The sequence below is a fragment of the Malaclemys terrapin genome, chromosome 1 (assembly GCF_027887155.1).
Source record: "Malaclemys terrapin pileata isolate rMalTer1 chromosome 1, rMalTer1.hap1, whole genome shotgun sequence".
In the NCBI taxonomy this organism is placed as follows: domain Eukaryota; kingdom Metazoa; phylum Chordata; order Testudines; family Emydidae; genus Malaclemys; species Malaclemys terrapin.
Window position 1 is genome coordinate 343,615,430 of NC_071505.1, and position 24,436 is coordinate 343,639,865.

General features: G+C 42.4%; 1 protein-coding gene across 1 annotated transcript in view; it reads left to right on the forward strand.

Annotated features, from left to right (window-relative positions):
* Positions 1-24,436, forward strand: part of LOC128842975 (disintegrin and metalloproteinase domain-containing protein 20-like) — a 189,397-nt gene that overhangs the window by 136,142 nt on the left and 28,819 nt on the right. Inside the window, exons 13-16 of the mRNA XM_054039427.1 lie at positions 202-291; positions 2,618-2,810; positions 6,416-6,521; positions 22,308-22,491. Of these exons, the coding sequence (XP_053895402.1) occupies positions 202-291; positions 2,618-2,810; positions 6,416-6,521; positions 22,308-22,491 (573 nt within the window). The remainder of the gene's footprint in view (positions 1-201; positions 292-2,617; positions 2,811-6,415; positions 6,522-22,307; positions 22,492-24,436) is intronic.

Here is a 24,436-nt window from a genome sequence, read left to right on the forward strand (position 1 = left end):
AGCAAATAATAGAGGTAATAATAATACCTTTTAAAAAATTCTACGTAATTAGGACTAGGTAAGAAACAGAAGTTTGTCTCTCAAATTCATTAAGCTTTGTTACTGTTTGAAATCAAACAATAAATGGTAAGAGTGCTGTTATGCCAGGAGAGTCCCACAACAGATTTGTAAGGTGAGGTGCCATTCATTTTCTACTTGAAGGTGTGTCTACGGAGTGGTTGTTGCCTATCCAATTGTACAATAAAACAAGGTGCTGCTTGTGTTTCTGGACTTTGCTGCAAAAACTGTCAGGTAAGAAAAACGTATAGTAGGTTTTGTATTTTATGGTAAACTGAATGTTTCATTACTTGTTTTAAAAGTTAGTAGCCAGTGGCAATACTATTCATTTTCACAATTTCCTGCTCAAGTGCTGCATCTGCTAATCCCATGTAGATGGGTTGGGATTAAAGTTGAGCAATTTGTTTTTAGCAAATAGTTTATTTGCTGAAAAAGGAAATTTTAGTCAACCCAAAACCATTCGCTAATTCATGTAGAGTTCTCTGAATGACTTTGACCAAATCAAATGTTTTTGGATAACAATCCATTATCATTATGCATGTCTGAATAGTCATTGGGCCAGGGAAAGTGTGAGAATGATTTTATAACCTGGCAGTTAGGGCCCTCACCTAGGATGGCAGCTAAAGCTGTCAATGACAGACTGGTGAGAGGTTGAAAGGACCTGTCCATCAACATCCTCTCCAGAATGTTCTGCCTCCGTTGGCAGTGCATGGCTCCAAGCCCTATTGGAATGTCTACTCAGCTTTTGGGAGCGAGCCTCCCAGCCTAGGTCAACAGACTTGTGCTAGTAGTGTGCTTTGTAGACAGTGCTTTGATGTTGTGGCTTGGGAGCTCACACTCCAAACCTGGTGCAGAAGGAATGGGTCTGAGAGCACAAGCTCCAGCCTGAGTCAAAATGTCAAAGCACCAGCTACACAGCTAAAAAAGTGCACTCTCACGAGCCCTCCTAGCACAAGTCTGTGGACCTTGGCTGAGAGGCTCCTTCCCAAATGCTGTGTAGACATACCGTATATGAGTTCAAAACATCCCCCAATTGATATTTCCCCCAATATTATCTTCCTACCTGGACTTCTAATTTTTGTCTATTGTCCTTCTCTTCCTTCATCGTCATTCTTGGTTTCCTGCCATAGCATGGAGTGCCTATATGTCCAGAATCATGTGAGCCTGGCCACTGTCAAGATGGCTCACATGAAGGAGGAGAACCTATTCCAGCTCCCAGTGGAATTTAAACAGAAATAAGTTCCTCTTCTGCACCCTCTCGAGCTCTCAGAGATTCCTCAGATCATCTGCAGGAGACCATGGTGACAGCCATTTTCAAACAAGGACTTTCATGCTTTCTCCCATGCTGCCCCTCATGATTGTGAGGAGCTAAAAAAGTGCACTCTCACGAGCCCTCCTAGCACAAGTCTGTGGACCTTGGCTGAGAGGCTCCTTCCCAAATGCTGTGTAGACATACCGTATATGAGTTCAAAACATCCCCCAATTGATATTTCCCCCAATATTATCTTCCTACCTGGACTTCTAATTTTTGTCTATTGTCCTTCTCTTCCTTCATCGTCATTCTTGGTTTCCTGCCATAGCATGGAGTGCCTATATGTCCAGAATCATGTGAGCCTGGCCACTGTCAAGATGGCTCACATGAAGGAGGAGAACCTATTCCAGCTCCCAGTGGAATTTAAACAGAAATAAGTTCCTCTTCTGCACCCTCTCGAGCTCTCAGAGATTCCTCAGATCATCTGCAGGAGACCATGGTGACAGCCATTTTCAAACAAGGACTTTCATGCTTTCTCCCATGCTGCCCCTCATGATTGTGAGGAGCTCTCCATAAACGTTGATTAAAACTAAGCAATTACCCTCCAAAACCACCTCAAAACTCTCCTTTTCCTTAATGCCTACCAAAAATTGACAATAGTTAGTCAAATTGTTTCCTTGTATGCTCCCCTATCTATCTGAATCCATCATTTGTCTCTTGTCTTATACTTGGGCTCTGGCTCTTTGGGGCTGGGACTGTCTTCTTGTTCCATATTTGTATAGTGCCGAGCACAGTGAGATCTGGGTCCTTGGCTACGGCTCCAAGGTGCTACAGTAATACTTCTACTAAGTATTCATTCTGTAGAGGATATTGATAGGTGGGTCCCGTCTCCCTCTCCTCAGTGACAGAACACTGTGGGTGAAGAGACCCTAGTTATAGTCTCAGCAGACTCCACATGAAAAAAAAAAGAGTAGATAGGCAAAAACTATATTTTCCATTGTTCATTGTTATTGATTAAAAATATGAAGAATTTATCATAATTTGGGAGTGGGAAAGAATCATATTTTAAATACTGGAATTAGAGTGCACTCCTTAATTAACAGCACAAGGAGTATTTATGTTGCATCTTCCTCTTACCTGATCTGTGTTAAAATAAATGTCAAAGCAACTGCAGGTAGCTTTTTTTCTTACCTGTTAGATCTTTGGGGACTCCTAGAACAAACATATTTTAAGAAGGCAAATGGCGGCTTGTGGAATAGGCCTCCAGAGAGAAATCCCCTCCAGATCCTTGTATTCTTATTTTAACAGTTGCATAGACAAGGGAAAATATGCAGAGAAAGTATTGGTGAGTGTGACCTTCCTGAGTACTGCAATGGGACTTCAAGCTGGTGCCCAGAGGATGTATTTAAGCAGGATGGAACTCCATGCGGTGACAAAGACTGTTGTTTCCAAGGGAAATGCCATAACCACGAGAGACAGTGCAAAGCTGTATTTGGCAAAGGCAAGACCTGCATTATTATTTACAAAAACGCATAGCAGCATGAATTAACTCTTAGGAAATTGGCCAGTTCTTATATGATTGTTGTCTGGGGGCTAGGTAACAGACTTTTTTGGGCAGGAGGCTCTGCCACAAAGGAGGGAGAGTTTGTGTGGCTGCTGGGAGTGGCTGCAGTATTGTTTGATCCTGCCTCACCTCTGCTGGGAAGCTGACCTCCCTGAGCTTGCCCTGTCTGATCAGAGGATTTTGCATATCATACCTATATATTAGGATGGTTATTCTATAACACCAATCACTGCAATATCTAAACAGTCTCACTGTACACTTCTTCCCCTGCTGCTGGATCCTACATGCTTCCTCAGCCCAGGAAGCAATTGAAGAGGTTTGAAGTGGCTCCTCGCACACAAAGCAGCTGACTTTTGGGAACAGCTGGTTTGGAAAATTGTAGTAGATACTTTCTTAAGTGGTATGGGAGTCTTCTTTGGCTACAGAAGGCGCTACGTGAGAGCTAATGAGATGGGAAACGTTTTAAAGAGGAAAGAGTGCTGAGACACCCAGAAAGAATGTAATCATTCTCAGTATCTACTTTGGTGTGACAGGGTAGACTAGATTCAGAGGCCACCTGCTGGAGACCTTGTGGCCCTGCCTCTTCCCTCCCCAGAAAAAAGCAGAGGAGAAGTCCTCCCGGCAGCCAATCAGAGGGGCTGCTGGAGCGACCAATCAGGGGCCAGAAGGACCATATAAAAGGAAGCAGCAGCAGAGGCAGAGTAACCAGTTCTTTCTGGAGCTCAAAGAGGGAGGACTGGGTACCTGGTTGGCTGGAAGAGCAGCAGGATCAAGGACAGGTCAGTGTGGGTAGGCTGAGCCCAGGGGACTGAGCCCAGAATATAACCAGACCAAGCAAGGGTACCATGATGGGCCCTGCTGATCTGGTCGAAGACTGAGCCCAGGGAGGGCTGCTGAAAGGACATCAACTGAGTGTACCAAGATGGGCCCCTGTTAGGCTGTTAAAGAAGGCAATACCTCCAGGGAGGAAGCCTTGGTGCTATGGACCTGTACCAGGGCCTGAGAAAGAACTAGAGACTGTATACCCTGGAAGTGGGCAACAGTACGTGTTTTTTGGCTGGAAGGGAGTGTCACCGAAGACCCTGCAAAAGAACCCTCCCTCGGGAGGTGCATGCTTGAGAGAGGCAGGTGCCACCCCATTCAAAACTGAGTGAGTAGGCATGTATTGGACCAGGGAGGGGGCGCTCACAAGAGGCATGTGCCAACCGTATTACATTTGATCTGAAGGGTTAATATCCTAAACAAATGTAAAATTCCCAGTTTCCACATGTTTGGGATGTTTGCAGTGCTCATTCACTATTTTTACCGTGTAGCACCCACATGTGCAGAAATGTGAACGTTTTCATGCCTTGAATAGTTTTTTTTCCCTTTCAGTCAAATCAGTTTCTCATTTTAGTTACATTTTTATGCCATATTACAGAAGAGAACCAAATGCAATTTCTAGTCTTATGGTGCTGGCACACAGGTTTTTTTTAAAAAATGAGATACTTTAATCAACAGATATTGTCTATATTGGGCTGATGGAAAGGTGTGACAACTCTTGTTCTCAAGGAGTAAATGACTTAAACCCAGATTGTCTGGTTACTAGTTATGAATATTTCCTTGTACACATAAAATAAATGATGAATGCTCTCAATTCTTAAATGTGGAAGATTTTTTTCTTACTAAGTTTATGGGTGTTTCCTGTTCTGGAGACTAGATTCCAAAAAGGAGAAGAAATGTCCTTTTCTCTTTGACATTTCTTTCCCAAGCATCAGAGACGTACACTTAACTTTTGAGGAGAATCTCATGATTGTGAGAATCTCGGAAATCAGACATGGAACCCAACTACTTCATTTCTGTGTTGTGGTCAGGGACGCAGGAAAGGAACACACTCTTTCTTATGCTGTCTTGTGAGGAGGCTCCTGGTTACAGGGAATTAGCTGTAAGCTCTTGCTAGATCCAGCATTTCCTTAGGAAATATCACTAAACTCAAGATATTCTACTTTAGCATTCTTCTTCTCAGGATCAGACTAAAGGCAAAACCAGAACTGTCAGTGAGGGTAGGACTTGATCCCCTTACCTATAGCGGCCTAAAAGTTCAGTTCTGCTTTCAGGCAAGCTAGTCTCCAGAACTCTTCCTTCTCTTTTTGTAAATCCCATGAGTGCCCAGAGACACCAAACTAAAGCCATTAAGCTGTTCAGATTGCTAAATTTGAAAGTGAAGTTTCACCCGCCTTCACAGCCACAGAGTATTAAAAGGTCCTCTATATGCGCCCGATCCTCTGTTGGGGTCTTGTGAAGTTTGGACCATGGTTAGTCAGGAGCCTCGCCTCAGACCTACTCGCCAAGGGGGACCCTACCAGGAGGATGAAAGCTCCGTGTGATCTTTCCCAAGAAAGGGAAATGCAGTGTGAAGGGCTAATGGGGGTTGAAGTCTCTTGCTTAGCTGATCCATCACATCTGCTAGAAGAGTGTGTGAATTACAGGTCCTCATGGCTGACCCACCATTCACTGTTTTTCATAAGGATAGAGGAGAGCTACATCCCCATCCCTAATTTGGTGACTGAATTTTACATCTATCTGTCAATTAACTCACTAGTATTTTTTCTAAGGCCACACCTGTGCAGGAGAAAACATGCTTCTTACTTTAGGTGCCCAAAGGTCTTTATCTTATTATTTCGATAGGGCTAAATAATTCAGATTGTGCCATAATCTATTCATTTCTGTCCTGATAACAAAAAGAAAAAAGGGCTTTAGTCTCCTACACTCTCAATATTGGCTAGTCTATGCTTTCATGAGACCTATACTTTAGCATCAGACTCTATTCTGGAGAGAATTTGGACATACTCCACTAGGAAGCTTCAATGGAATGCCTTAGACAATGGTATGCCTTAGACGTATTCCTTTTATACAGATCTCTAGTGCTGCAATGTTGAGCTCTTCGCAAACATTTCACAAATCCCTATTCTTTGGATTCAGCATCCAGATTGGATGTACAATTTGGCAGGGCAATACTTCAATCTCCCTTTAATTATAGGATTCACCTTTATCTAAAGGGAGTACTGCTTGTCACACTGTCCCATGGGTAGGAATATGCAGAGGACATTTGAAGAAGAAATAGAGGTTAGTAAACCTGTAACCAGAATTCTTGAAGAAGTATTCTGCATATTTGCACTTGGAACCCACCCTCCTGCTTCCTTGGAGTCCTAAGTACAACCTGGGACTTAGAGGAGGCAGTGCAAGTCACGGAGGTGGGTGAAGCACCATGTCCCCTTTTATAGCCTTGCCCTCAAAAAATTCAGGAACAGTGAGGACCGGGGTAGGAGAGGATGTGAGAGTTCCAACAGGCACTGCTACCTAAAGGTTCCACCATCACATCTGCACCAGGGGTGCCTCCCATAAGTGTGAATATGCAGAGTCCATTCCAAAGAACTATGGTTACAGGTGAATAACTTCAGTTTCCCCTTAGCCCCTTGAAATGATTGGAGGAATTAGTACAATGCACTGTGTGCTTTATTTCTGTCTTGTAATTTACCTTGTGCTTTTCCCCCACTTTGCAGCAGCACATCTGGCCCCACTGAATTGTTTCAAAGCAGTGAATACTGAAGGTGACCGGTGTGGCAACTGCGGTGGGGATGGACTTACTTACAATAAATGTGAAGAGAAGTAAGTTATATATATATATATACATATTGATGTTTCTGAACCATTGGAAAATGTACTAATAAACCACTGTAAATAAAACCCTCTTATTTTAAGTAGTAGTATAGGAAAATAAATCATACACAAGTGAGAAGAGATGCAGAGCAGCCTTTTACCAGCAGTACAGTTTAAGCCTTTCATTTTCAGCTCCACTGTGTTTTGATAAGGCTTGATTTTTTTTAAAGGGAGTTCTACATATTCTTCTGTGCAGCCTAGGCTGTGGAAAACATTCTCCCAACTCTTGTGGTTTCATTCAGCTTCAGGAAGCTGGTACACAGTTGAAAAGATTAATGGTGGTCTACTCAGCTCTGCTGTTTTGTGTTGAACGACTTGTTGGCGACCAGATTACTTGCTTATAGATGTTGAATCTTAGATGTTGCTTCTTGCTGGACCTTGATGGTCAGCCAGGAGGGTGGAGGAAGCACAGGATTCTTTGTCAGACATGGTAACATTGCAAGACCAGAGTCCTTCAGTCAAGGGCTACAGCAGCAACTAGGGCAGCCGCCATTGCAGGCAAGCAACTTATAGTTTGTAGCCAACAAGCCAGCAGCAAGACATTTTCTTTTCCTTCAGTTTTTGAAGATGGTGGCTGGGTGGTTCCTCCCCCTTGGAATTCCTCCTTGGGACTCCCTTGGCAAATCAGAATGGGACCCTCTCCTTCTGGGGTATGCCAAGAACTTCCCCATTCTGGTACTTTCAGACTCAGAAAGTCCACTGATCAAGAAACTTATCCAGTTAGTAGGTCCAAAGGTATTTTGAGAAATTTGAAGTCAGGGATTAGTCCACAGACATTATCTCAAACATCCTAAAAAATCCCAAGTCAAATTAATAAAATGATGCAAACAAGCAAAAAAGTTGAAATTGAAGTAATAGGAAAACACCACTGTAACGATGCTGCTTTTGGTGAGACACTTCGGAGAGTATTAATTCTGGAAAAATTGCTTAGAGCAGGGCAGTTACAGCCATAGGCTAGGGTTTCTCCACTTTCAAGGCACACCAAACCAGACAGACAGAGAGGACTTTGGTTTTACCCCACTGGCTAACCATAAGTCATACAAGCAATTCCCTTAGACATTCCAGTTTCCCAGTATCACCTCCAGTACCACTCATTATGGGGACAAATGGTTATGAAAACCAATACCCCGGTAAAAGAAAAAAGGTTCTCCTGATCCCAAAGGACCAAGCCCCATACCCAGATCAATATACAAATTAGATTTTACCCACAAATAAAGCTGTTGCCAATCCTTTAAAATCTAAAGGTTTACTCATAAAAGGAAAAAGATATAGATGAGAGCTAAAATTGGTTAAATGGAATCAATTAAATACAGTAATGGCAAAGTTCTTGGTTCAGGCTTGTAGCAGTGGTGGAATAAACTGCAGGTTCAAATTCAGTCTCTGGAGTACATCTACAGCTGGGATGGGTCATTCAGTCCTTTGTTCAGAGCTTCAGTTTATAGCAAGATTCCTCCAGAAGTTAGAAGCAGGATTGAAGACAAGATGGAGGGGTTTCTAGGGCCTTTTATATTTTCTGCCCATGGAAGGTCACCCATTTGTTCTTCTGTGGAAAATCACAGCAGCAAGATGGAGTCTGGGATCACATGGGCAAGTCACATGTCCATGCATGACTCAGTTTGCAGGCAGACACCATTGTTTACAAGTTCATTTGAATGTTTCCAGGAAAGCTCAGATGTGGATTGGCGTCTCCCAAAGTCCACTGTCAGTTAAGTGTTTCTTGATTGGGCACTTACTGAGAATAGTTCTTTCTCAAGAAGCTGACCAAATGCTTCACTGAGGCTATTTAGAATCAAACACATTGAAATACAAGTACATAGCCAATATTCATAACTTCAACTACAAAAATGGTACACACATATGTTACACTAATAAAATAATACCAACACGATCTTATAAGAGGGATGAGGCAAAAATGCCAGGTTTATTGTAAATATAGAGAAAGAGCGAGAAATCAGGATATGCAATTCAATATTATTTCACTACCATTCCTTATTCATTTACACACTCATTCATACAAGTTCTGCAGAGTTGTTATAATTACCAGCCTAGAGGTTGCTCATGGCAGAGCACTGGCCAGGTAGCTGCACATGAGGGTGGAGCCAAGTCCTTGTCAGATGTGCATCCGATGCTCCTGGAGGGTGATTGCAGAACCAGACTCAAAAGTTTTCAGTCTTAGAGTCTGTTCTTATAGGATTTTGTCCTTATACAAATCTGTGGGAATTGCTTCATCCTGCTGATGTTTGTTTGAGGTGGTTATCAATTAGCAGGTGGCATATCCCTGATGGCTGAATGTCTGAGTGTTATCTTATTCTTCCGGAGTCTTCAGCCCTCCATCCGGGGGGGGGGGGGGGGAAGAGAGGGGGTGACACTTGGGTGGATTCCGGGGGTCATCCGGTTATCTCTAGTCTGCGCATTCTTCAGCCAATTGAGACTGAAGTTGTAATTCTTAGGCTGGCACTTCCCTGACCATTCATCCTTTATCTAAATCAAGTTATCCTTTATCTAAATCAAGCATCCATTCACATACATTCTCTATTTTAACATACATTTATCACTTATTACTTTACTATTTCTTAACTTCTAGCAACTCTCAGGATGTTGCAAATCTACTTAAACTTTAACATACATAACAGACAAGTTAAAAGATACCTAGAGTCTGTGTTCTGTTTGGAAGAACAATTACAGTTGTTCTGAGAACAGACTTTTTGTCTCAGGATGTGTTAACACAATTAGCAGTTTGGCCTTGCATGTTTCTCACAGAGAAGGAGAGACACAGAGACACAGAAATGGAAAAGCAAGAGGCCTAAGCTGTGGGGAATTCAACTGAATTCAATCTTACCCCTTGTCTCTCTTGGCCTCAGACTTGTTATACACATACACTTTATGGTTTTAATACAGAAATTCCCTGATATGGTCCAACACATATAGATAGCATAATTATAACCAGCAAATCAGAACCTCTTCTATAGACACCTCACAAGACAACCTTTGTACAATATTTGCTGCAGATATATAACAGTGGTTGCAACAATGATCTATGCGGTCACAGTTTGTCAGTAACTTCACAGCCACTTATACATACATTCAGGTATACATATAGAGCACAGTTCCTTATTCTACAGAGCGATGCTTACAACTTCCCCATTATGTGTTGGTACTCAGTGTCTCAACTTTGAGCAGCATTTTGAAACACAAAATCTGACTGAAAAGTTTAGATTTTAATTCACTGAGGCTATGTCCTCACTACGGCGGGGGGTCGATTTAAGATACGCAAATTCAGCTACGTGAATAGTGTAGATGAATTCAACGTATCGGAGCCGACTTACCCCATTGTGAGGACGGCGGCAAATCGACTTCTGCGGCTCCCCCGTCGACGGCGCTTACTCCTACCTCCGTTGGTGGAGTAGAAGCATCGATTCGGGGATCGATTGTCGTGTCCCGACGAGACGCGATAATTCAGTCCCCGAGAGATCGATTTCTACCCGCTGATTCAGGCGGGTAGTGTAGACCTGCCCTCAGTAACAGATCTTTTCTTCCTAAAACATAATTTTGGGGGTTCAATTTTTATAGCGTGCTCTATCTGCCTCACGCGTCTCATCCTCTGTTAATGGAGGCTGAATAGCTGATCCTGCCAAGTTTCCCAATAAATGTTAATAATTAGATTGTCTTCATTCATTTTGGTGACTACGTCTCTTTAATTTGTTGCTTTCTATAGAATTAGTTTAGTTCAGTCAGGATGCTCCCCAGTGAAGTGTCCCTTTTACCTTTTCTCACTCATTTAGAGCAGCACTAGGTGGAGATGTGCCCCCCAAGCTGCAGTGTGTCTTGTCTGCTTATTTTTTACCTGGCAAGTAACATATGACCTATTTCACCTGCAGACTGAGTGGAATGTCCCTGCCACATAGTCACTCTCTGACTTCCGTTTCTTCTAAACTGCCAGGAAGTTAGTGTTATGGTTACAGGACTAGCAGCTCCTTTTATCTGTGGGATGGAAAGGTGGTTGTGTGCCAATTAATTTTATTCCTAAAATTACTAAAATTTATTTAGCGAGGTGGGTGAGGAACATATATTTTATTGGACCAACTTCTGTTTGTCAAAGAAACAATCTTTCAAAAAGAAAAGCTCTGTGTAGCTCAAAACTTATCTCTTTCACCAACAGAAATTGGTCCAATAAAAGATATTATGTCACCCACCTTATCTCTCACATATTCGGGGACCAATATGGCTACAACAACACTGCCAACAAAATAAAATTATTTAGTCTAGAGCAGGGGTGGGCAAACTATGGCCCATGGGCCACATATGGCCTCCCAGCCATTTTAATCCGCCCCTCGAGCTCCCGCTGGGGAGCAGGGTCTGGGGCTTGCCCCACTCCAGCACTCCAGCTGGGGAGCAGGGTCAGGGGCCACTCCATGTGGCTCCTGGAAACAGCGCTATGGCCCCCCTCCGGTGCTCCAGTCAGGGAGCAGGGTCGGAGGCCGCTCCATCCAGCTCATGAAAGCAGAAGCATGGCCCCCTCTGACTCCTACACATGCTGCCACCGCCCCAAGCACCACCCCCGCAGCTCCCATTGGCCAGGAACTGCAGCGAATGGAAGCTGCATGGGCGGTGCCTGTGGATGGGGCAGCATGCAAAGCCTGTGGCCGTGCCTCTGCATAGGAGACAGAGAAGGGACATGCCGCTGCTTCCAGGAGCCGCTTGAGGTAAACGCCGCCCGGAACCTGCACTCCCGAGCCTCTCCCTGCACCCCAAACCCTGCCCCAGCCCTGATCCCCCTCCCACCCTCCAAACCCCTCAATCACAGCCTGGAACACCCTCCTGCACCCCATCCCCAGCACCACCCCAGAGCCTGCACCCTCAGCCAGAGCACTCAACCCACACCGCACTCCATCCCCCGCCCCAGCCCGGAGCCCCCTCCCGCACCCTGAACTTGTAATTTCTGGCCCCACCCCAGAGCCCACACCCCCAACCAGAGACCTCACCCCCTCCCATAGCCCAACCCCAATTTTGTGAGCATTCATGGCCCGCCATACAATTTCTATTCCCAGATATGGCCCTCGGGCAAAAACGTTTGCCCACCCCTAGTCTAGAGAAACAAGGAATGGTAGTCCAGGTTTTACTAATTGTTTCTCTTACTGCCAACTCAGAGATGTGATGTTCACTACTTTAGTCATAGGGATTCTTTTACATACTGTAGAACACACCATGATTTAAAATCAAACAAAATAATTAAAATTGTTAACTGTGGGTATTTTATTAAAGACCAGATAAACCAAACAAATGATAGAACACAGGTGAAAACCAATGTGTTATGTGTTTGGATTTAATAAGTCAACGTCAAATAACTCCTCTGGAGCTTTATTTGAGTAAGACAATGAAGCACTACTCAATGCAGCACTATACAGAATACAGAAAAGGAAACATATGTACCAAATCTGAGACTGGAGAAGTGAGGCAGCCTACTTGATTCCACGTCTGACTAATTCCCTAAATCTCATCTCTTATATACTGTTCAGAACAAAGAAAACTCCTCTCTCAAGTTTTATCTTTACATTGAATCAATAAGGCAATTGTAGTTGTAATTAATTTATCGCTGCTAGCTCTGTGACTACAGTTACCTCTTAATGCTTATACATGATTCCATACATTGAGGTTTTGCTGAAATATTGATTATAGAACACACCTTACATGTTCCTTTCTATTTAGTCAGTTACTAATTTTATTAATTACAGAACATTTATGAGCATCCATTTGCAATTAAACCATTTTATTCATTACTGCACACATCTATAATAACAGGTATCTCTTTATATACTGTGTTTACAGAAAAGAGAAAAAGAAAAGGAACTATTGACCATGGAATTTAGTTAACATAACTGATAAGCTATAGACATTTATTCAACCATATACTATTTTATCAGGTACAAAAAAGTTCTATCACCAAGTCATTGTGACAGAAATCTATTAGAGTAATTCCTGATGAGTTAAAAGCATACTTCAATCGATTATCTTCTCAATTAAAGAAAATGCCCCCATAAATTACAAGTAGCTCCTTTCTGGACATTTCTGTAAGTTTCAGAAGATTTGAGAACAAAGGAGACAATCCATTATTTAATAACATGCTAAGGTCTAGCTAAAATTCACATTATTGATAACATCAATATTAGGATCAGCTAAAGTTCAGAGTAAAGAGCTGATAATAAAGTACAGGACTACTAGTACAACAACATTCATTTGTCAAAAAAAAATCCTCTTTGACATTAGAGTTTAGCAAGAAACTTTTCAGAGTAACAGCCGTGTTAGTCTGTATCCGCAAAAAGAAGAACAGGAGTACTTGTGGCACCTTAGAGACTAACAAATTTATTAGAGCATGCATCCGAAGAAGTGGGCTGTAGTCCACGAAAGCTTATGCTCTAATAAATTTGTTAGTCTCTAAGGTGCCACAAGTACTCCTGTTCTTCTTTTTGCAAGAAACTTTGGCTAACATAGAAAAGATTCTGGGATGTTTGGTCAAGAAATAAGGAGAATTTGACATAGTTAATATTAACCTTATTCTTCTTAACAAATGTTTATTTCTATTTCAATCTCTTCTGTATGTCTCTTTGTGGAGAACTTCTAAAAAAAGTTACATTCTTGAAAATCATAGGACTAGAAGGGACCTAAAGAGGTCGTCTAGTCCAGTCCCCTGCAATCATGGCAGGACCAAGTATTATCAAGACGAGGGGTCAACAACCTATGGCCCACGTGCCAAAGGCGGCACAAGAGCTGATTTTTAGTGGCACTCTGCTGCCAGCCGGAGTCCGGGCTGTCCACCCTGCTCAGCCAGGGCCTGCCCGGATGAACGGAACCCTTGGCCCGGCAGCAGGCTGAGTGGGACCAGTGGCCAGGACCCCGGCTGGCAGGAGCTGGCGGACAGAACCCCAGACCAGCAGCAGGCTGAGCCGCTCAGCCTGCTGATGGTCTGGGGTTCTGTCCACCATCCTCGCTCAGCCACTGCCGGTCTGTGGTTCTGGCCACCAGCCTGGAATACCAGCCGATGGCCCCGCTCAGGCCACAGCCAGTCTGGGATTCTGGCCACTGTCTCCCTGCCAGCCGGGGTCCTGGCCACCAGCCCCGCTCAGCCCGTAGATGGTCTGGGGTTCCAGCCTCCGGCCCCGTGCCAGCCAGGGTCCTGGCCACTGACCCCGCTCAGCCCGCTGCTGGCCTGGGATACTAGCCGCTGGCCCCTCTCACCTTGTTGCACTATTATTTACTTTACATAAAATAATAGTTTAGTTATATAATATAGACGTATAGAGAGAGACCTTCTAAAAACGTTAAAATGTATTACTGGCACGTGAAACCTTAAATTACAGTAAATAAATGAAGACTTGGCACCCCACTTCTGAAAAGTTACTGACCCCTCATCTAGGCCATAACTAACAAGTATTTGTCTAATTTGCTCTTAAAAATCTCCAGTGGTGGAGATTCCACAACCTCCCAAGGCAGTTTATTCCAGTGCTTAACCACCCTGACAATTAGAAAGTTTTTCCTAATGTTCAACCTAAACTGTCCTTGCTGCAATTTAAGCCCAATGTTTCTTGTCCTATTCTCAGAGGTTAAGGAGAACAATTTTTCTCCCTCCTCCTTGTAACAATCTTTTATGTACTTGAAAACTGTTATGTCCCCTCAGTCTTCTCTTCTCCAGACTAAACAAACCCATTTTTTTCAATCTCCCCTCGTGGATCATGTTTTCTAGATTTGTAATCCTTTTTGTTGCTTTTCTCTGGACTTTCTCCAATTAGTCCACATATTTCCTGAAATGTGGCACCCAGAACTGGACACAATACTCCAGTTGAGGCCTAATCAGTGCAGAGTAGAGCGGAAGAATTACATTTCATGTCTTGCTTACAACATTCCTGCTAATACAGCTTAGAATGATTGGGGTTTTTTTGCAACAGTGTTACACTGTTGGCTCATGTTTTGCTTGTGATCCACTATGGTCCCCAGATCCCTTTCTGCAGTACTCCTTCCTAGGCAGTCATTTCCCATTTTGTATGTGTGCATCTGATGGTTCCTTCCTAAGTGGCGTACTTTGCATTTGTCTTTATACAATTTCATCCTATTTACTTCAGACCGTTTCTTTAAGTTTGTCCAGATCATTTTAAATTTTAATCCTACCCTCAAAAGTAGTTTCAACCCTTCCCAGATTAGTATCACCCACAAACTTTATAAGTGTACTCTCCATGCCATTATCTAAAGCATTTATGAAGATCTTGAACAGAAGTGGTCCCAGAACTGATCCCTTCAGGACTCCACTTGATATGCCCTTCCAGCTTGTCTGTGAACCACTGATAACTGCTTTCTGGGAATGGTTATACAACCAGTTATGCACCCACCTTATAGTAGCTCCATCTAAGTTGTATTTCCATAGTTTGTTTATCAGAATGTCATGTGAGACCATATCAAAAGCCTTACTAAAGTCAAGATATACCACATCTACCCCTTCCCCCCATCCACAAGGCTTGTTACCCTGTCAAAGAAAGCTATTAGGTTGGTTTGACTTGATTTGTTCTTGACAAATCCATGTTGACTGTTACTTATCACCTTATTATCTTCTACGTTTGCAAATTGATTGCTTGTTTATTTGCTCCATTATCTTTCCAGGTAATGAAGTTAAGATGACAGGTCTGCAATTCCCAATTTGTTCTTATTTTCCTTTCTATAGATGGGCACTATATTTGCATTTTTCCAGTCCTCTGGTATCTCTCCCGTCTTCCATGGCTTTTCAAAGATAATCACTATTGGCTCAGCTATCTCCTCAGTAAGCTCCTTGAGAATTTCATGATATATTTCATCAGGCCCTGCTGACTTGAAGACATCTAACTTGTCTAAGTAATTTTTAACTTCTTCCTTCCCTATTTTAGCATCTGAGCCTACCTCATTTTTACTGGCATTAACTATGTTAAACGTCTAATCGCTACTAGCCTTTTTGGTGAAAACTGAAACAAAAAAGTCATTTAGCACTTCTGCCATTTCCACATTTTCTGTTATTGTTCCCCCCACTATCATTGAGTAACAGGCCTACTCAGTCCTTGGTCTTTCTCTTGCTTCTAGTGCATTTGTACAATGTTTTCATGTTACCCTTTAATCTCATTTTTTGCCTTGGCTTTTCTAATTTTATCCCTACATACTCGTCTCATTTGTTTATATTAACCCTTTGTAATGTGACCTAGTTTCCACTTGAAGATCTCCTGATTGAGCCAAGGTCAAGGAATTTATTTTCTTTGGGTCTATTACAAAACAAAGACCTCAGTCCTTCGGGATTAGGAAGTACCAGGAATACACTGTACTCCCCTGTACTATGACCACTGCTTCCTGAAGAGAGAACTTCTGTTCTCAGGCTTACATGACAGTTGGCTCTGAATTGGGATTATGATAAAGGGAGAGATTTGAGTTGGATAGGGTATCTACTGTGTATTATTTCTAATAATAATCACTACGGGATTATAGTACTCTGCCATGTCATGTCTATGATAGATAGTCTTCAAATGGGGTAGGTAAGAAATGTTTAAAAATTGGTCTGCACTTCTCAGGACTCATATGAAACTTGTAGCCTGAGGCTGTTTCAGATGTTGACCCTGGGGTTTGTTTACCCTTTGCAAAGTGCTTAAGGTCTTCTACTTTGCTTTCCTGAGCAGTGGGATAGTTTGCTCTCGTGCCCTTAATAATGTCTCTTTGAAAAACTTCCAACTTTTCTATTGTTTTTCCCTTTAGACTTGCTTCCCAGTTGATCTTACCTACCAACTCCTTTATTGTGCTGTTTTCCCTCCTACCATTCCTTAGAATCATGAACTCTACCATTTCATGTTCACTTTCATCTAAAAATCCCTGCGACAGGGGATGGATCACTTGATGATTACCTCTTCTGTTCATTCCCTCTGGGGCACCTAGTATTTGCCACTTTTGAAAGAAAGGATACTGGACTAGATGGACCTTTGGTCTGAGCCAGTATGGCCATTCTTGTGTTCTTATTTCAGCTGCCTTCCACTTCAAAATTCTCAACCCTTTCCTCCCTATTTATCAAAATCAAATCTAGAACAGCCTCTCCCCTTATCCCTGCTGTAATAGCCCATGTGCCCCCAGATTCCGACCCTTCTCCCAGGTCTCCGTGTTTTTGACTTATTTGTGGGCTTTTGTCACCTGCCCCATCAAACCTAATTTAAAGCTCTTTTTGCTAGGTTAGCCAGTCTGTATCCAAATATACTCCTCCCCTTCCTTGATACCCCATTTCTGCTTAGCCGTCTTTCTTCCCAGAATAGCATCCTGTGGTCAAGGAAGCCAAAGCCCTCTTGGCAACACCATAACCTCGCAGTCAGGCATTCACATCCAGGATCCATCAGTCTCTGTCTGGGCCCCTACACTTGACCAAAAAGAAAAAATCAAAGAGAACACCACCTATGCCCCCAACTCTTTCACCCTTACTCCCAGAGCCCTGTAGTCTGATTTGCTCAGGGTCATACCTCGCAGTAGTGCCCACATAAACAAATAGTACAGGGTAGTAGTCAGAGGCCCGGACGATCCCTGACAATCCCAATCTATGATTCTGGCCCTTGGAAGGCAGCATAACTCCCAGGATGCCATGTCAGGGCGACAAATTGGTGCCTCTGTCCCCCTGAGAAGAGTCACCAAACACCACTACCCTCTGTTTCCTCCTGGGAGTGGTAGCTGCAATCCTCCCAGCCTTAGGGGTACATGGCTTTTCCTCCTCCACCTTTGGGGGGATTACTCATCACTGGTTGCCAGGGCAGTATAAAGGTTCTTCATCACTGTGATCGGTGGGATTGGAGTAGGGGTGGAGCACTGCCTGTTGCCATAAGTAACCAAAATCCAGTGTCCTCCCTGTGACAGAGCCATATCCTCCTCCCCCGGTGGCATGACAGCAGTCCTCTCTAGCTGGATAGCTTTCTCAGCCTTGAACGTCTCCATATGAATACTCTCAATGAATTCCTCATGGGCATGGATGGAATGCCTCAGCCTAGCCACCTACTCCTGTAACTCTTCCACCTGCTTTCTGCAAGATTCCACCAGCAGGCACCTTTCACACTGGACAGTCCCCCCTCCCACGCCCCAGCCTGGCTTTCTGAGAGTGAGAAATGCAGTCCACAGTCTCTACAAATACACACCAGGATCTGGGTAGAGGCATCCATGGTTAGGTTCTCTGTCTGGATACAGTTGCAGATAGAGGAGACAGGAGCAGTGTTGGTACTGGTGATGTGGCCCTTCCTAACCATGGTGATTATATTACGATTCCCTCTTATAAATTCTCCTGTTTGCTAGCTCCCCTTGCTCAGTTAGCCTCTTGCTTTTAAGGCCTTCTCTCCTAGGTCAGCCCTACCCCCTTGTTAATCACACAGTGGGAGGGTGATCACAATGCTGACTGAGGCTAATCAAAGATGATCAAGGATGATCCAGGGAACAAAGGATCAAGCAGTCCCCAAACACTCAATCCCAACTGATCCTGTAGTTTAAAATAATCTGAAAGAGAGAGAAAAAGAAGCAGTCAAACAAACTCACTTGGGGTGAGAGTCCAAAAACAAACTTAAAAAAGGAATTTTCCCAGTCACTTACAGAATCCAAAAATCTATCCCAGGTTATGCCTAGGTTATGCCTCTTACCTCAGAGCCTGAGCAAATGAAAAAGGTTCCTTCCCAGAGTCTCATAAGCTTGCAGCTGCCCAGTCCTGCCCTGGCCACACTGACTTCCTTGTGGCTTCTCAGAGTCAATCTGTCCATCCTCCTTTCCCCAGGAGTGCTTGAGTTCTCCTATAAGGAATCAGCTACTTAAGGTTCCTTCTCTGTGCCACATATCTCTGGCTGACTCATTTAGCAAGCCTGCTCCAGGCTTCAAGTCTCCTGCAGGGCAGCTCTCTTGCTCCATCTCACTTTGCTTTCTCACAATGGGCAAAAGAGTTTTGTTTCAGGAAAGGGGAGTTCTGTTGATTATCAGGAATAACATACAATTTCTAATTGAGCATAGTAAACAATCTTAACTAATCCTTTGAACTCAAAATATTTAAATTCATTACTTAGAAGAAGTCATTTGAGGAGATGTCTTAAAACAGGCCAATTAAGGAATTTTAAGAATCTAAAATCCAATTAAATCTCTACTTTTTCTGTTACCAATAATTGGTATTCTCTCCAGGAATTCTAGGTTCTCCAGGAATATAGGGTTTAACCATTTGGTACCTAAAAGGAGAAGTCATTAACATCTTTAATTACAGAAGCATTTCAATATCACAATAAAACCAATGACAAGAGTCTTTAAATCTAATCCATTGACAGCATTCTCGTTAACTTCCTCTCACCTCTTCTCCTTTCAGGAGGTTGTCCTTGGGGAGGTTTTTTTGTGGCTTCTCTGATGATAGCTTCTTTGTTCTTCTTATGTATCTGTAGCACCTTGTTTGTAGAGGTAGACACATAAATTGATGAGTATTATGTGTCATAGCAGAGGCTATGAGAGTGATGGGTGCTCACTTCCAAGTTTTTTATACTCTTCTTGAAACTATAAAAAAATACACTTCTTTCAATTTGGTTTATATTTAAAGTTGGCTGCTTGTCATCCTTTCACTTGCTCCGTGCCTTCAAGTGTTGATTTTCGTGAAACCTTCAGTTTCTAAATATGCAGTTTGCTTAATGAATGAATAATGCATATGCTTCTAATTGGCTTTGTTCTTCTGTGGCAAAAGAGTATTAGATAATTTTTGGAGTTTTAATTCTTTCTTTTTATCCAGTCCATTTTCTGAGCTAGTCCTTCAATTTTATTAGAATTCAACAGGTCATAAAATTCTGTTTGCTTTTTTTTTTCAAAAAGACTTAATGCTCCCGTTCTTTAAAAGTTTAGTTTTCTAAACAGTCTCTTTAAAATGCAATAATGTTTAAAGAGCATCTGTAGCTTATATAGTTATTAAAAAACAGGAGTACTTGTGGCACCGTAGAGACTAACAAATTTATTAGAGCATAAGCTTTCGTGGGCTACTGCCCCGGATATGCATCCAAAGAAGTGGGCAGTAGCCCACGAAAGCTTATGCTCTAATAAATTTGTTAGTCTCTAAGGTGCCACAAGTACTCCTGTTCTTTTTGCGGATACAGACTAACACGGCTGCTACTCTGAAATAGTTATTAAAGAAGTTGTTGATTTTTCATAATAATTTATAGAGAAATGATTCCTTTTTTCTTCCTGAGTTGGGTGAGGGAGTTGCTTATATATTGTTAAATAATTAAATAATCCCCCATTAATATAAATATTCTATACTTTAAATGGCTTCTTGTATTATTAATCAGTTTAGTAGTTTATATTATTAGATTCCATACTGGTACATACAACATTTTACCATTGACATAGCAATGATATTAGGAAATTATATTAGAAGCTGTGCATTTAGGTAACATATATACAAGCACACATTTCAGAAAGCTGTTTGTAAGAAATAAACAAAAGGTTTATAACTTTTCTAACTATACATGTTTTTTTAAAGGCTTTTCTTTGAAAAAAAAGAGAAAGGAAAGGGTTCACTTTATGCTTAGAGAACACATCCCTACATTCCTCTATGGAATATCCTGAATAAAGAACATCATCACATTCTGTTACAGGACCAAGTTTTCCTAAAATATCTTCTTTACAGTGTTTGTTTTCTTGAGATAAGGATTTATTTCTATACCAATCTGGTAATCATATATCAGGCAGATGTGTCCTGGTGTTGATAAGACATTCTTTTTACTTAGTTCCTTTTTACACCAAATGGTGTTTACCAGTTGCTGTTTTCAGAATTAAAATTCCTATCAAATATTACATAGAAAGCACCCATCACAACAACCATGTTTACATCTATAACCAAAAAAAAAAAATAGTAAGAAATTGGCATAGAAAGTTAAAGCAAAATAAAATTCAAAATGGAGCTTTACTGAGTTTGTATATAGCCTCTTGGGAGTCATAAATATGGTCTTATCTCCCTTGACAATGGGGGACTTATCCTCAGGATGACAGAAAGCAGAAGCCTCTTGGAATTTCTTTGATTAGTTTGAGCACCTCATAACATAACTAACTAAAAACACTACACTGCACCTTCTCTGAGCTATGAGGAGCAGAAAGGGCTGAAGTGCTGGTTTGTAGCAAGCAGGATAGGGGTTGCAGGAGAAGTTGGCTGCTGTCCAAGACTATAGGCTCTATTTCTTAAATAACTCTTCAAACCCCTTCCTTTCTTCCCTGAGAACTTGCTTCCACCCCTTCTGCTTCTTCTTACCACACCATTAACCTCTGATTCCCCAGCTGGCCACACAGTCCAAAAAGATCACATAGAATCATTGAAATGTTGGGCTGGAATGGACCTTGGGACGTCATCTAATCCACCCACTCGTGTTGATGCAGGGCCAACTAAACCTAGACCATCCCTGATAGGTGTTTGTGTAACTGGTTCTTAAAAGCCTTCAATGACAGGGAATCTACAACCTCCCTTGGAAGCCTATCCCAGTGCTAGACTACCTTTATAGTTAGGGCCCTACCAAATTCACGGCCATGAAAAATGCATCACAGACCATGAAATCTGGTCTTCTGTGTGATGTTACCCTATATTATACAGATTTCATCGGGAAGACCAGCATTGCTCAAGTTGGGGGTCCTGACCTAATAGGGAGTTGTACGGGGGTATCAAGGTTATTTTAGGGGGGTTGTGGTATTGCCACCCTTACTTCTGTGCTGCCTTCAGAGCTGGGTGGCCAGAGAGCAGTGGCTGTTCACTGTGTAACCAGTTCTGAAGGTGATGCCCTGCTAGCAGCAGCGCTAAAGTGCAGGTGGCAATACTATATCATGCCACCCTTAATTCTACTCTGCTGCTTTCAGAGCTGGGTGGTCGGAGACTGGCAGTTGCTGACTGAGGGCCCTGCTCTGCAAGCAGCAATGCAGAAGTAAGAGTGGCAATAACAAGCCATGCCATCCTTACTTCCGCAGTGCTGCTGGAGACAGCTCTGGCTTCAAAGCTAGGCTCCCGGCCAGAAGCCACCACTCTCCAGCTTCCCAGCTCTGAAGGCAACACCGCCACCTCTAGCAGCGCAGAAATAAGGCTAGCAGTACTGCAATCCTCCCTACAAATAACCTTGTAATCCCCCTCCCCCACAAGTCCTTTTTTGGTCAGGGCCCCTGCAATTACAACACAGTAAAATTTTAGATTTAAATAGCTGAAATCATGAAATTTACTATTTTTAAAATCCATGACTGTGAAATTGACCAAAATGGACCATAAATTTGATAGGACTCTATTTATAGTTTTTCCTAATAGCTGACCTAAATCTCCCTCGCTGCAGATTAAGCCCATTACTTCTTGTCCTACCTTGTAGTGGACATGGAGGACAGTGATCAACTGTTCTCCGTGTATAACAGCCCTTAACATTGCGGAAGACAGTTTTCAGGTCCCCCTTTTCCCTCCCCTCCCCGCAGCTTGCTTTGCTTAGCGCTAAACATACCCAGTTATTTTAACCTATCCTTCATAGGTCAGCTTTTTAAAAACCTTTTATCGTTTTTCTTGTTCTCCTCTGAACTCTCCAATTTGTCTAAATCTTTTTTAAAGTGTGGCTCCCAAAACTGGACACATACTCTAGGTGAGGCCTCACCAATACCATCACGCACCACAGCTCTCACACAGAGTACTTCAAATCTCATATAAACCTTTAAGCAACTGTTCTTGTTATTTTTTTCTTTCAGAGATGTCTTGTGTGGAAGACTGCAGTGTGTTAATGTTAAAAAAATACCTCAAATGAAAAGTCTTGGGTCCATAGTTCAAACTCCAGTTGATGATATCTTGTGTTGGGGTACAGAATTTCATGCTGGGAGGGACATGGTGGATGTTGGCTCAGTGAGAGATGGCACAGCATGTGGCGATAACAAGGTACTGTAGTAAGTATAGTTAGATTTGTGAATGGGGTGGAACAGCGATTAAATGGAGAGGGAGGCCTTGAACTCTTTCTCCCCAGTTCAGGTTTCTTTCTGTCCCCTTGCCTGAAAAGCCTGAGAGAGCCCTAGAAGGACACCCTGTTCTCACCCCCAAGCAGCATGTGTTCTATTTCTTTTTAAGCAGTGGATGGAGAAATGGTAAGTAGGGGTCTGGGGTTCACTGCACTTTTGAAAATTCCCCCAAAGGGCCTTTAAAAATCTGTCCCTAGATGTATTTGTGACGTTGTGCAGTCTATATGGTTTTATAAAAACATAATAAGTGAATATAATGTAACTGGAATATGCTTCATGCAAAAGGTCTCTTGTAAGGTATCATTACAAAGCTTAAAATCTACTGAGTATGATCATCCTATTTGTGTAAATGTACCACTCTTGTATCTAAAACTAGAAATATGAAATATAATTCTGAGAGCCTGTTGTAATTATGCAAAGTGTGGGCCATTAATGGTGGATTGGAATCTTGATGATTCCCATTAACCAGGACCATTGTCTGCAGATGGCTGTGTTTACCTGTTAGTCTTCCTGTATATGTATGTGCTGGCAAGTGGATAATGAAGTCTTTCAGTGACATGTGATCATGTCACCTGACCTGGAATCTATCTTTAACCTGGTGCTTTTCCAGTGGTGGGCGGGGGGGGGGGGGGGGGGGGTAGAAACCCAGAGGGACAAAGGGTTCCCGCCTTATGCAAAAGATATATAAAGGGGTGGAAGAGAACAAGAGGGGGGGAGGAGCCATCATGAAGAATCCCCTACCTACCACCTGAGCTGGAACAAGAGCTGTACCAGGGGAAAGAATTGTGCCCAGGCCTGGGAAGTGTCCAGTCTGAGAAAAACCTTACTGAAGCATCTCTGAGGGTGAGATTATCTGTATTCAGTTTGATTAGACATAGATTTGCGTATTTTATTTTATTTTATTTTGCTTGGTGATTTACTTTGTTCTGTCTGTTACTACTTGGAACCACTTAAATCCTACTTTCTGTATTTAATAAAATCACTTTTTATTCACTAACTCAGAGTATGTATTAATACCTGGGGAAGCAAACAACTGTGCATATCTCTCTATCAGTGTTACAGAGGGTGAACAACTTATGAGTTTGCCCTGCATAAGCTTTATGCAGGGTAAAACGGATTTATTTGGGTTTAGACCCCATTGGGAGTTGGACATCTGAGCGCTAATGACAAGCACACTTTTGTGAGCTGTTTCAGGTAAACATGCAGCTTTGGGACAAGTGATTCAGACCCTGGGTCTGTGTTGGAGCAGATGAGAGTGTCTGGCTCAGCAAGACAGGGTGCTGGAGTCCTGATCTGGCAGGGAAAACAGGAATAGAAGTAGTCTTGGTACATTAGGTGTCAGCTCCCAAGGGGGTTTCTATGATCCAACCCATCACAGCATTCTTCCCTCCTGAAGTTTCTAAACTGTCTGAATCCATCTTCATTTGCTCAGTATATGCCAGAGCATGACGAAAAAGACAATATTCTCTAGGAAAAATGTTTTTTAACAAAAAGTTCATCTTGCAATATTCTATGAGTATAGTTAGACTTGAATTAAGTCTTCTCTGCCTGGATATCTGTCTGGGTTTGAACTACAAATCTAGATGCAAAATCCTTAAGTGTTAAAAAATAGTGGATGCAAAAGAGCATACAATATGGACAGACTTCCAACTGGACAGATATCCAACTGGAACAAATAGACCCAGTTGGGGTCTGGGGTCTATTTGTTCCATCACATGTAAAGATACAACTGATGGGATGACCGGGTCCCATGTTATTCTTCCATTGGGTGGGTATACAGGAGTTTATCCACCTAATTAGCTACTTTATATGTCCACTCTGAATGTATTTTTATTTTGATATCAATCCAGTCTCCTAGGTGCATAGTA